This window comes from Ahaetulla prasina, chromosome 6 (assembly GCF_028640845.1).
Source record: "Ahaetulla prasina isolate Xishuangbanna chromosome 6, ASM2864084v1, whole genome shotgun sequence".
In the NCBI taxonomy this organism is placed as follows: Eukaryota; Metazoa; Chordata; class Lepidosauria; order Squamata; family Colubridae; genus Ahaetulla; species Ahaetulla prasina.
The window spans coordinates 57,447,200-57,460,707 of NC_080544.1; the positions used below are offsets into that span (position 1 = coordinate 57,447,200).

Consider the following 13,508-nt stretch of genomic DNA (forward strand, 5'->3'; position numbering starts at 1 on the left):
TCTCACTGTCAGGAAATTCCTCCTTAGTTCTAAGTTACTTCTCTCCTTGATTAGTTTCCATCCATTGCTTCTTAACCTGCCTTCCGATGCCATGCAGCTTCTAACAAAATATTGTTTTCCTCTTTGCTCAGACTTCTAACCTAGTCAAAGGCCATATTTCATCAGGAGAATTCATGGGGTTGCACAATGTGATAATCTAAATAAACAAAGTGTAGGGACTGCTCTGTGAGATGAGAGACATATAAATTTTATAAATTAATAAATAAACCAAAAATGGATGAGCATATCCAAAGCCTTCTTTCTCGTTCTTTAGTCAGTAAAGTATAGACAGATATCTGATTTCAAAACCATAGAAAAGCTAAGGCACAGGTTACACAACACATTGAAATTAATTATCCCAATATTTATTCAATTCAATGTTCTGGGTTCACATGACAGGATCTTATTTTTCTCTTTCCTAATTTAAAATTAAGAACCTCTTTCCATAACATTCTTTTGTCCTGCTTCAAGCAAATCACATTATGCTGATTTTGTATTGACTAGCATTCCACTTTTTTTAAATAATGTCAAACCAGAGATTTGTAAGAATCATAAACTAGTAAGGAAGCAGATGATAACACCTGTTCTGTCTCAAAGGAAGGATCCAGGAACAGGATAGATACATGTAATGGAAACAGGAGACTAGACTACCTTCAACTGGGGGTTGGCAATTTAAAGTCTGTGGTCACAAGAAACCACATAAAACCCACCTATAGATTATTAGATAGGATCTGAACACTAGGATAACTTGGATCTGAACACTAGGACTGGTTAGAAAGTCAGCTTCTCTATCAGGATCAGAAAAAAACTCTATCCTTGAAAGACAGAGTTTTCCCTGCCAGCCTGAAAGCAATATGCTTGATTATCCCAGTCACTTCATCCCTATGGCATTCAATTAAAGATCCTTAGTAAGAGGGTGTGTGTGTGTGTGTGTGTGTGTGTAAACATACACACACCAGTAACACACTGAACCATGAACATATGATACTAAATGTGATAACTGAATATTATTCTTCCACACCAATTATACAGGTCAGGAAGCCAATATGGATATGAGACACATATCCATATGTGGTACAATAGATAGCTAGAAGAGACTCGACTTGTTGTCGAGTTAGCACCAGTATGATAAAAGAATAGAAGAATGCCACTGAAATGAGATGAAAAGGCTTTACAATGAGAACAAATTCTTAAGGATGAAACTGAAAGTTGATGAACAAGAGAGGCTAGTCCAAAAGAAGAAGAAAGCAAAAAGCAAACTTGAAAGAAGGAGAAGGATACAAAAATAGTAAATAAAAATCCCTTTATACTAATGTTCCACTTAAATAGAAAAAATAGCAATATATTAGTGATATTAATGCATAAGGTAGCATGTAGCATGTCAGAAGGTAGCATGTATATACACCCACAAATATATACCACCTACAGACAGACCCACTCTACTTTTTTTATAGCTTTCCAGATATGATGGACCAACTTCTATAATTCCCATTTGATCGAAGACTGGCTGGGAATCATGGGAGTTAAAAATCCAACCCAATACAGGAAAATCAATCTGTACATTCTTCTGTCCAGAAGTGCACATCATTTAGATTGGATGCATGGATACATTCTACACAAGAAATTTTTGTGGATTGCATATTCATATTGTTAAAATTTCATAGATGAGAAATGGAAGGAAGTCAGATTTTAATGCCATTGTCCCCTGCTGGTGCGGATAAATGTCTATACAAAGAAAGTAGGATGCCAGTGAACTAATTGATTTAACTAGAGCTATCTTACCGATACATACTGTATAATATATCTATATATTCATATGTAAACAGTATCATTTGTCCACAACCCCAGGTTAATATGTACAGTAAATGCCTTCTAATTTGCTTTCAAAATAAATTGTCTAATAAAGAAAACTATTTTTCATTGTCTTTTATCTGCTTTTTAAAATCTCACCATCAATTTGTTGACCCTACTTTTTAAATTCAATACAGATTTTTTTATTAACATTTGTAAGAGAGAGAGAGAAAAACACAGTATCTTTATTCCAGAGAGGAGACTGCCAAAAGCCAAGCACTAATGAGTCAAACTTTTAGAAAGAAGATGTGGGTACATGTTACTGCTCATAGTGTGTGTCACATCAGTATATACAGCAGTGAAAATTGGACTGCTCCAAACAGCATGACATAGCCAGTAGTGTGAAGAGACATATCTTTGTATTCCATCCTACTGATGTTTTGCATCTTCAAAGAGTTCAGGAAATACGTTCCCAACTGCAGAGGGTAATAAAGTCTTGTGGTAAAGTATACAATGGTTTTGAGATCTAATCTGAGCTAAATCACCACTTTGCTATGCTGATTTAAACCAATTGGCTGACCTCCTCCCACTTATCAAACAGGGGAGAGGAAAGGCTGCAGTAGACAAGAAAAAGGAGCCAGGCTTTCATCAGGGAGTATGGTTTTGTTTTGTTTTCTTTCTTTCTCCTCTTGGTAACTTTGCCTTTTTTCACTCAAACTGAGCATTTGACTTCTACAGGGAAATGCAGCCCAGCTTTTCAAAAAATATAGTCAATTATTCCTAAACATGATGTTATGCTTTCTCCCAGGAGTAAGGGGAGAAAAAAACCCAAATTCTCAGCCTTTTCTTATTGAAATCATAGATGGATATAATTTATTTATTAATGGCTCACTTGTTTTCCCCTTCATGCAAACACCAAAATAACCCATTTCATCTATGAAATGCGGCTTCTTTGCTAGCAGATATTTGTACTTGAAATATCAAAAAGATCAGAATGCTACTGCAATGTACTATTTCTACATTGCTTCATTTTGATTTCCTATACCATGCAATCTAACTACAACTACTGAGAAGCACTTAATTTTATACTGAGAATTATACTATTTCATAGGTGTTTTAAGATATATCCGTGGGGGGGGGGGAGTCTCCTTTCCAAAAGCATTGGAAGTATTCTGAAGTCTTTATAATAGGAATTCAAAATTCACACAAAATATCCATATCACTGATCAACTATTTTGACGGACACAAACCACCACACCCTTAAAGCATGAAAAAGAAAGGACTGAAGGTTTTATTATATATATTACTCCAACATACTGCCAAATGTAGACATGACACCCTTTCAAGAGATAATATTGCTTTTATATTTAGTAAAAGTGGCATCTACAACAGGGCCCTACATAAGAACATGTATCTAACTCTGCATCGCTAAAGAAATCTTGAGCAAAGATAGCATTTCTGAAAATAAGTAGACAAAGTAGAAAATAAGTAGAAAAAGTGTTGTTTCTGATCACATAGAAATACAGACTAAAACTGGGGACCATAAATGACCAATTAGCGATCTGGCAATAGGTAATTTGAATCTATAGGTGGATATTGAATTTTCAAACTCAGATATGTTCTACAGCTGACTACAGTACATGCAAAATCAAAAAGGAAGAAAATAATGAGCACATTGTCTACAACAGGTTGTGTCCAAGCCTGCAAATAAAATCCTATCTCCTGCCAAGATTTTATAGGAGAACTGCCCATAACATTTCTACATAAATTTTAAGAGAAAATTGAGCATTCTTCCTATGATTGTCCTACAAGGATTATAAACCCAGACTCTAGCTAGTTGTGTTTCTAACTTAACAATGTTCCTTTCATTGCTCTCTCCAGCAATTGCATGGCATGTAATATTGCTCCATCCGCCAGCACAGCTACTCAAATCAGATTTCAAGGGCGCCACCTTTTGATAAAACTGAGTTCATGAGAAGAGAAAGATTCTTAATGCACAATCTATAGGAAGTTTTAGAGAGATTCTACTCAATATACAATATATGTATGTGTGATTGTACCTATGAATAATTACTAGAATGATCTGTGGCATTTATATACGGTTATGCATTTAGAAATGTAGAAATGTGTTATTTCTGCAGGTAAGGGAAAGTTGATTTCCATCCATTAGTTTGAAAGCAACCTTCTATAGTGTTTGCTTCCTTCCTTATATGGAGAGGAGGAAGGGGGTGTATCACTTCTTAATAAATCAAATGCCAGTTTCTGAACAACAACGAAGGCCACCGTCCTTCTCTCTGGCTCCCACTCCTCATTACTCATTTTTCAGCGCATTGCCACTGAAGCATCTTCTACCCCCAGCCACCCTCCACCCCCAATTACAAACGGGGGAAATAAGACGGAGAAATCTACGGTGTGACTGCATTGTAAATCAAGCAACAAGCCCAATTCTCTTCCGAATGCAACAGTAGTTTAAAACAAAAAATCAAAGAAGAGGCGAGGGGGTGGGGAGAACCACTGCTGAAACACACCGCTTGATCTAACTTTCTTCCAGCGGCCCACAGTCATCCTTATAACCACGGATAAAAAAAAGAGCCCCGACTTCCCTCTCCGTGGTGCTGATAAAGCTAGTGTTCCGTGGCCCCTTTGCCAATAAGCCTGAGGCACTCGCGCGAGTTTCTGTCGCCAACTAGCCCGGCGTCCGACGCAGCCAGAAACTTTTGCACCGGGGAGAAGACCGAGAAGCCACTGGTGAAGGTCTGCCGGGTTTTGCAGAGGGAGACCACCCCCACCCCCGCTCCCCACCTTTCGCCCCTCCCGCTCCCCTGGCCGGCTCGTTGACTTACGCTGCTGTTGTAGCCGGACCAGTGCACCATCGCCTGGTTGTGAGCCGAGTCACCGTTCAGGGCAAAGGTCGTGCTGGACAGTTTCAACTCTTCGCCTCCGCCCCCGCGCAGTTTGCTCAGCCGCCCTTCCTCTTTGGAGCCCCTGCCGGGAGTTCGGGCTCTTTGGCCGTCCTGAGAAGAGGCGTCCCAACCCCCTCCTTCTGTCCCGCGCCGGTCCGGCCCGAAGGGTTGCCAATCCTCGCTGCTCCTCCGTGCTCTGGGGCTGCCGCCCGGCGATTCCCCAACAGACACTCCTCCGGGCATCTGTTGCATCTCTGCCCAGACGGAAGGCAAGGAGCTTCCACTGCCCTTCGCCCTATTCCCTAGTTGGTGGGAGCCGCCGAGATCGGGGCTCCGGCGCTCCCTCTCGGTTTCCTTCTGGGGTCCGCCGGTGGCTGTCTCGGGCGTCGCGGGTGCGGTGCCTTGCGCCCTCGCCGGATCGGGATTCTTTCGGGGCGCTCCCATCGCTTCGCCTTCCTCCTCCACGGCCTCTCCCGCTGCACCCCATCCTCCACGGGGATTCTCCTGCAGGGTTTCCCCATCTTCGTCGCCGCTTGGCCCGAGTTTCACTCCCCGAGGAACCTCCAGCGGCGACGGCAACTGCAGCAGCTTAACCCGAAAAGATGTGGGCGATAAAGACGACTGGAAACAAGATCTGCAAGTTATCTCAGCCCCGACAAAAGACCCGGCGCCAAATAAAAGCCATGCCGAGGCGATCCAAGCGACGCAGCAGCCAGAGGACCAGCCAGCCCCTCTCTCCATGCCTTGCAGAGAGTTGGGTATGTATGGTGGGAGGGGTGGGGGGTCCTTTCTAAGCGGGAGGGAGTGAGGAACACAGCGGCCAGCAGATTATTATTATTTTGCAGCCAAAGCTTTCTTCTTCCACCTTTTTTTTTTCCACCTCTGAGATTGAGATGCAGGGATTTCGTTTTGGGGGGTTGGGTTTTTTTTTCCCCCTTTAAAAAAAAATAACAACAAAAACAAAAAGTCCTGTAGTTGGATTCTGTTCTTTCACTGTTGCTGGATTTTTCTCTTTCCCTTTTCTTTCTTTTCTTTTCTTTTTTTTTAAAAAAAACGTGCTTTTCAGTGAAACTGTTCACGTTCGAGGATTTGATCAAGTAAGAGGATAGCACCACCAAGGGGAGGAGCTGCTGCTCCCGAGCCAAACGCCACGGATGAAATACACCAGCAATTCACCAACCACGCTGCACTTCCAGCGGAATCCGGCGGTGTGTGCGCGCCCGAATGGCTGCCTCGGTGCTTAACAGGGCGAGTGTAAGGAAACTACACTGGCGCGCGTGGGCAGCAAAACAACAACAGCCGACGAGAGAAGCCTAGAGGAGGACCACCGCCGGGGATTTTCTCCTCGCTTTTCTGGCGGTGAGAATAGGAAGCGAGCGGCCAATGCCGCTGCCGAGCGAAAGGTCTTTCCCCCCTCCCTGTTCCTCTCGGGGATTTTCCAACCGCTAGAAAAAGGGTCGCCTGTGCTTCCTCCGCACCGCTGACAAATCTCAGCAGAAGCCATTGAAGTAACAGGCGTGTGCAAGGGTGAGCCCTAACAGCGGGGAGGAGGGAGAGAGGGCAACAGCGCGACTGGAACTAATCTATTCCACTTGGATCGGAAGTCACTTCCGACGGATCAATAGTAGCAGGCGCAGGATCTCCGTTCCAAATTTGGGAACTTGTAAAGGCAGCCGTAGAAAGAACGGTTTATTCCTGTGGACCATCTCTTCTCAAGCTGGGCGGGCAGGCAGGTAGGCAGTGCCATGCGTTTACTTGGAAGCAAGCCATCTTGAGAACTAGGGGCTTTAGCCTCCCATTTGTATGAGGGTGTAGCCTTCCTTGGGGAGAGTTGCTGCCTACTAGTCCTAATTCCTTACCTCCAGCGGTTGCCTTTGGACCACTCAGGAAACATCAGAAAGCCACGGCTTGAGATAGTAGGCATCCCAACCTGGAATGGCAAGGAAATCAAAGGAGCTGGGAAATTGCCCATCACTTCGATAGAGAGATCTAGGAATAGATATAGATAGAGGTATATTACTAAGAAATCTTACTTTTAAAAATGAGTGCTAAGCAACAGTAGAAGTACAGGTAGTTTCACGGAAATTATCTCAGCCCAAAATTTGAAAATATTGCAAGTGGGTTTTCCAAGTTGTTGCGCAGAGAAGTTATGGGTGGGGCCAAATGAGACAAGATCATTATTACTTTAGCTGTGTAATACTTTATCACCTGAATATTCAGGATCATAGTCCTACAGAGAGGTACCAGTAAGATGCACCAGTATCTCAAAAAGGAACATGTTCGTTTCAAAAGAGGAAACCAGAAGAATTGAGCCTGGACAGGCTTGTAGGAAAAGAAACAAAGTCAACCCACAAATTTCTGTTGGAGCCTCCTGTAGCCGTTGGGAAGCCAGGATTATTTGGATGCTATTGACAGGCTAATAAGATTTTCATTATGAGGATTTCTTATTGTCATGCTGCTTATTTTGCTTTCCAGCAAGCTACAAATTTAATGTTATGCCAATTCATTATCCCTTCCTGTAGCAGGATTGATTCTGCATTTGTCTCTTACTTCTCACCCCACCCTTTCATGGATTGATTTATATTTTCAGCCAGACCCATCGGGGATTTTAACTAGGAAACATTCCTAAACACTGAACAGATGTAAACTAACAAGTGAGAACAAATTATTTAAAACAACTTCTTGGAAGTAAATCTGGAGTGGAGTGAAATCCTTGCCATCTGCAAGAGAAAGTGATGACAAGCCATTTCCACTATACTTTGTGGTGACAATAAAGAAGCAAGCACCAGAGGTGGATGAAATATTCTACAGTCTTTATTTAACATAAAATGAGCCTAAATAAGGGACTGAAATCAGAAAGGGCCAGATTCCAATCTGTATTTACTTTCCCAAGGAACATTCCTTATATTCCAGGGATCTTACTAGAAGGCAGGAATGTGTAAAGAAAAACAATGAATAAATAAAAACATGGTTTACAAACTGTATACATAACCAACTGAATAATATATTTATTGAGTATAATAAAATCTAACCTTGGCTGTCTTATAATCAGTGTGTAAATACATGCTTGGGGAAGGTGTAATAGAAAGATAATCACTCTTAAGACTTCTTGGCAGAGGAGAAACTGGTTTATGTAGGCTGAGACTTATCTTTAACCTTCTTTCCACACCTTAACAGAGCCTGTTTTTGTGCATATAGCACTCCTTGGTTTTCAAAAGATTAGCCTCCATAAAATATAAGCATTCTGCCTGTACCTAGAGATTATCCCAACTTTCTGCACTTTTTCACATATATTGCCACAGTTGGAAAGGAGGATAGTCACATGAACTTTGCTATCCCTGCTCCAACTTTGCTCATATCATGAAAGTTCTTCTACCATTAATAAATAATATGGAATTCTCATATCAAAGGCAAAAGACCTCTTGAAACCAGTTGCTAAAGAAGCAGGTGCTTTATTTATCACTGTGCTTCTAAGCCTTCTACAATGTATTGGTGTTGTTAGAAGCAGATTATTGGCCCAAATTAAAATAAATGACCCACCTTAGATAGCAAACTGAAGATAAAAGGAACTAAGGACTAAGTTCCAAATATCCTGTTTATCCATAATCAATCCAACCTGTACATAATGATTATATTACTTTCTCCCAATCAAAATTTTAGGAATACATTTTGCCTTGCTTAAATCTTCTAAGTGGTTTTGGTGGCAGTCCTACAGAACATGTTTGAATTCTCTAATCAAGAGGCAATTGACGTGACTAGTATATAGCCCTATTGGCTTCCACCAGTACAAATATACAGTAATTTATGCAGTATATCAGGTCCAGCAGCATTCCAATTTTTTTAAGATTCTCATCCTCTAATATAGTGACAGAAAACATCCTCTAAGACAGTGCTTCCCAAACCTAGCCAAATTATCCAAAACTGGGTAAAAATGGCTTTTAGTTAGATAATGACACACAAATCCATTACCAAATTACAATAGGGACATTTACATTGATTCGTGTTTTGCCTATATTGGGTAAAAAGGATTTTCTGATAAGTAATTTTGGGGAATGAATGAAAAAGTTCATTTATTTTAGTTCTCCCCACCCACAGTGTTCTTTTTCTTTCTGTAAACTTGCCCCAGTTCCTACTGAGTTCCTACTGAGAGGGAGAAAAAGATAGAATGTGCATGCAAAAAAGTGAAAGAAAGAGGATGCAAGATGGAAGACAAGACCTGTTGAAGTAGACATAACTGTGGCACTTCAAACTTTATGGATCATGTGCTGTCTGGGTTTGCATCCATATTGTATGGTAATTTTTATATATATAAAATCATCTTCCAAAGGGATGTACCACAGAAACAACAAACAAATAGCAAATAGCTTTATACAGCTTTAAGGATGCAAGAAGAGAGAAACACCAAAGTTAAGAGTATAATTTATAAGAAAATATTTTTAAGGAAGATGTTTGTGGGAAATAAAAGCTTTATTTAGTAAATAATATAGTGACAGAAAACTTTAGTTATTTAATTATATGTACAATTAACAGTCTGTCGATCAGTTCTAAGGAGATCATTTCTGGGGAGGGTAGAATAACAAAGTGACATGATGGCCACAACCACACAATAGACTTTCTCCTTTTCATTGCAACACCCATAAAATAGAGTAGGGTTAATTGTGCTTGCAGCCACAATTTTCACTTTTTCAACCTACCCACAGCCTTTCCAAGAGATGCCCCATTTTGGAGAACAAGTAAGTAAATATCTGTATTGCACAGATCAGAGCCAGAAAGGAGAGAAGACTGAATTGACAGATACCGTGGGGGAGGGGGAATGATGAAAGCTCTAAGAATAACATCTGTTACATAAAACATGCAAAATGAGTCTTTTAGATAATGTCTAGACCTCCTTTGTTAACTGTCTCCAAATCTACAGCCATTAGTGTTCAGTTGGTTGATAGGTGCAGAGAATCAGTACACTCAAAAGTGAATTCAAACAGTATATGGATATAAAGCAGAGGGAAAAGACAACAAAAATAGTAGCAGCATTAGTATAAAGTGAATGGTATTTTATGAGATTATAAGAATCAATTTAATAAAGTGGTAGTTCATTCTTGTAAAAATTTGTCTCCTCTTAAATTTCCCTTCGAATGTGCTCTTCTAGTATTTTTTCTAACTATCTGTTGCTTCTCAAGAGTAGTTGTAGTCCCAATATTTTTGGAAATTACAACTTTGCTGAGATTTTTTAAAATGAAAACTAATGTATATTCCAGTGCAATTCCATTTTACTATGGATAGCAAGTGGCACTAGATATACAGCACATGTCACACCACTACTGCATGAGCTGCATCTGATATGTTTCTAGGTGCAATTCAGGGTATTAGAGCCGTAGTGGCACAGTGGTTAGAATGCAGTTCTGCAGGCTACTTCTGCTGACTGCCAGTTTGAATCTCACCAGGTTCAAGGTTAACTCAGCCTTCCAGCCTTCCAAGGTGGATAAAATGAGGACCCAGATTGTTGGGGCCAATATGCTGACTCTGTAAACTGCTTAAAGTGGGCTATAAAGCACTGTGAAGCCTAAAAATGTTATTTTATTTTATTTATTTATTTATTTATTTATCATATTTGTATACCGCCCTATCTCCCTAGGGACTCAGGGCGGTTCACAGGCAAATAAAAAAGGTACATATAAATACAAAATAAAATAACAGTTAAAAAGCTTATTCTACATGGCCCAATTTTTTAAAAAACAATATAAATAATAAAACCCATTAAAACCAATATAAAATTTAAAATCTAATCCAGTCCCGCACAGATGAATAAGTGTGTTTTAAGCTCGCGACGAAAGGTTCGGAGGTCCGGAAGTTGACGAAGTCCTGGGGGGAGTTCGTTCCAGAGGGTGGGAGCCCCCACAGAGAAGGCCCTTCCCCTGGGTGTCGCCAGACGGCACTGCCTAGCTGATGACACCCTGAGGAGTCCCTCTCTGTGAGAGCGCACGGGTTATTGCTATTAGTTGTCACCTTTAAAGCCTTACATGACTTGGGACTGGGTTATGTAAGAGATGGACCTTTTCCAAGAGTCTCTATCTATCTAATTCAATCTAGCAGATTGGGCGGGCTGATCCCATCAGCCAGAGAGTCAGCTGGTGAAGACCAGAAGGCAGGCAGGCAGGCAGACCTTTTCTGCAGTAGCTCCTACTAACCCAAAGATGCTTTTTCAAGAGGCAACTGGACTTTCTGGTTTTTCGTTGAAGATGTTTCACTTCTCATCCAAGAAGCTTCTTCAGCTCTGAATTGATGGTGGAGAATGGAAGGATTTATATTCTTTGCAGACCACATTCTGTCTGCAAGGAATATTAATCTTTCCATTCCCCACCATCCAGTCAAGCTGAAGAAGCTTCATGGATGAGAAGTGAAACATCTTCAACGAAAAACCAGAAAGTCCAGTTGCCTCTTGAAAAAGCACCTTTGGGACCATGACCAGAATGACTGAGAATCTCCATAGACATTTAGCTTTTGCTATGTGGAATATTCTCCCCTTGCAGATTAAAATGGCCTCAATCCTGCTTGGCTTTTGTAAGGCTTTAAAAACTTGGCTGTGCACCTGAGCCTGGAACTCTGAAAGTGTTGAAATCACCATTTCTTGACTTTGTTGTTAACTGGTTAGTTCTCTCAGATGCTATATATCTTTATTTTGGATGTTTTACTGTTATTATTTTGTTGTTATTGTTATTGTTTAGAACTGTAAGTCACCCAGAGATACTGATTGAGATGGGTGGCTATAGAAGTTGAATAAATAAATAAATGAAAACTGGGATCAAAGTAAGCATGCCCAAATTTATCAGGAATGGTAACTTTTTTCCTACATTACTGCAGAAAGCAGGACATTGTGCAGAAGCAGGATCCAGGAATCCTCTACCCTTTTCAGAAGACACAATAAGGACACAAAAGAAAGGCCTTTCTGGATGATTCTATGCCCCACATGGTCAGCCAAAAGCAATCAGGAAGCATTTATTATTTCCATTGCTTAGTACTTGCCTGTTATTGAAGAGATTCTTTACTGCCATTAAGGTAGCCATCAATAGCCTGATATTTTGATATTGGGGATATTAAGAAAGAAACTTAGGAACGGAACCTAGAAAAACCAAAAGTGCACTTTTGCCTCCCCTGAAAGGCATTTAAAGGTATGGAAAGTCATCACTCAGTAACTGTAACGACAAATAATGATTTACATATGTGGAACAGATGCCTGAGATCAAACATAATAGAAAAAGCATCCAGGTGACCTTCTTGAATTAACTTTAATCTCCAGAACAGGAAAGTCATGTATTGAGTCACTGAAACTATTTTCCTCTGATACTTGTAGGAATATTATTATTCCCATGGTTACATCTATATTAGTCACAGCAATGTATGAATTTCTTCCTACATTGTGAAGATAGATTGACTGTTTGCAAGTTATTTTTAAGGCGCCCAGAGGTGCCTGGATGTTCTGTAATTTTATTGAACTTTTCTGTTTCAAGGTTTGTTATCAGGTGTACAAATCTAATAAATAAATTATCTTTTAGATAACAACTATCTGTTAGGGTTTTATTATTGTCCCCTCCCACAAGTTGCAATATCTGATCATGTAAATGAACTCTTATATCTATATAAATTTCCAGAATGGCAATGTATGAAAACCTGCATTTTAAATTGCCATGCATAATGATGCAATATATGTAATATGTTTGTAGCAGGTATAAAATAAATGTAATCGCAAGACATATAATTCTTTAAACATGGGTTGGTCATATTTTACATAGTCATATTATTTGAACACAATTCAGCTTCCAACCTGAAGGCAAAGGCTAGACCAAATTTATGCTCCTAACATAAATCATAGCTAGGATGACCCAGAGCAAACCCATGGTTGTCATAGCAACAATGAATTCCTGAGCAAGCCTGAATCCATTCCCAAGGCATGAAGGTTATAATTCCCCCACACCAATAAACAAGGGCAATCTGTCTCCAGCTCAGCAATGTGTTCAAACAGCTCAGATAAGGACACTGCCCAACAATAGGACTGACAGTACTTGTATCTTCAGGTTGCCCCTAAAACCCAACTTCACATACAGAATTTCATATCCACTTGGAGATATAGCCAATATTAACTTCTCTAGGAAGATGACTGCCACCATCACCCCATTTCTCTAGAGTCATGGCTTCTGTAGCATCCAAAGTCTAAGAAAGCAAATATCAGCAGCCTCACACTTTCACTCTTGCTTCTGTCACAGTTATACCAGCCAAGTCTATTCTGTCCTCCATTATCTCATCATGGAGGAGTAGGGTCTTAGAGAAGCTGCAGCAGCCTAAAGGCAAGACTCACAATAACTCAGCATTTAGTTCCCTGTGTTGAGTCAGAATGGCAGGAAAATAACTGGTGTAAATTTTCTGCTTTTCTTCCCCTCCAATAGTGTATCCAGTGCCATTTTATTTCGGATTGTTATTTCTATACCAATCCTTCCTAAATGGTCTTCTTCCCCCTCCTCCCAGTATTGCCCCCCTCACCAACTGATCTCCTTGGATTTCCTTCTAATATATTGTACACAAGATCCTCTGAACCTCTCTTCCATGCCAATCCCTATGATCATCCTGCTACTGAGCTTTAGGCCATTCCGTTGAACGTATAATAACCACTTCACTAAAACCTCTTCCTATACCATTCCACTTGAATCTTTAAATCCCAGCATATCTTTCAGGTCTTTCATTCCTTGTGTGATGAGTGTATCATATAGAAATGTCAGGCACAAGCAA

The 13,508-nt window shown here is 40.4% G+C and overlaps 1 protein-coding gene across 1 annotated transcript in view; it reads right to left on the reverse strand.

Moving 5' to 3' along the window:
* SORCS3 (sortilin related VPS10 domain containing receptor 3) overlaps positions 1 to 4,985 on the reverse strand; it is a 603,184-nt gene extending 598,199 nt beyond the window's left edge. Inside the window, exon 1 of the mRNA XM_058189116.1 lies at positions 4,674 to 4,985. Coding sequence (XP_058045099.1) covers positions 4,674 to 4,985 — 312 coding nt within the window. The remainder of the gene's footprint in view (positions 1 to 4,673) is intronic.
* Between the last annotated feature and the right edge of the window lie 8,523 nt (positions 4,986 to 13,508).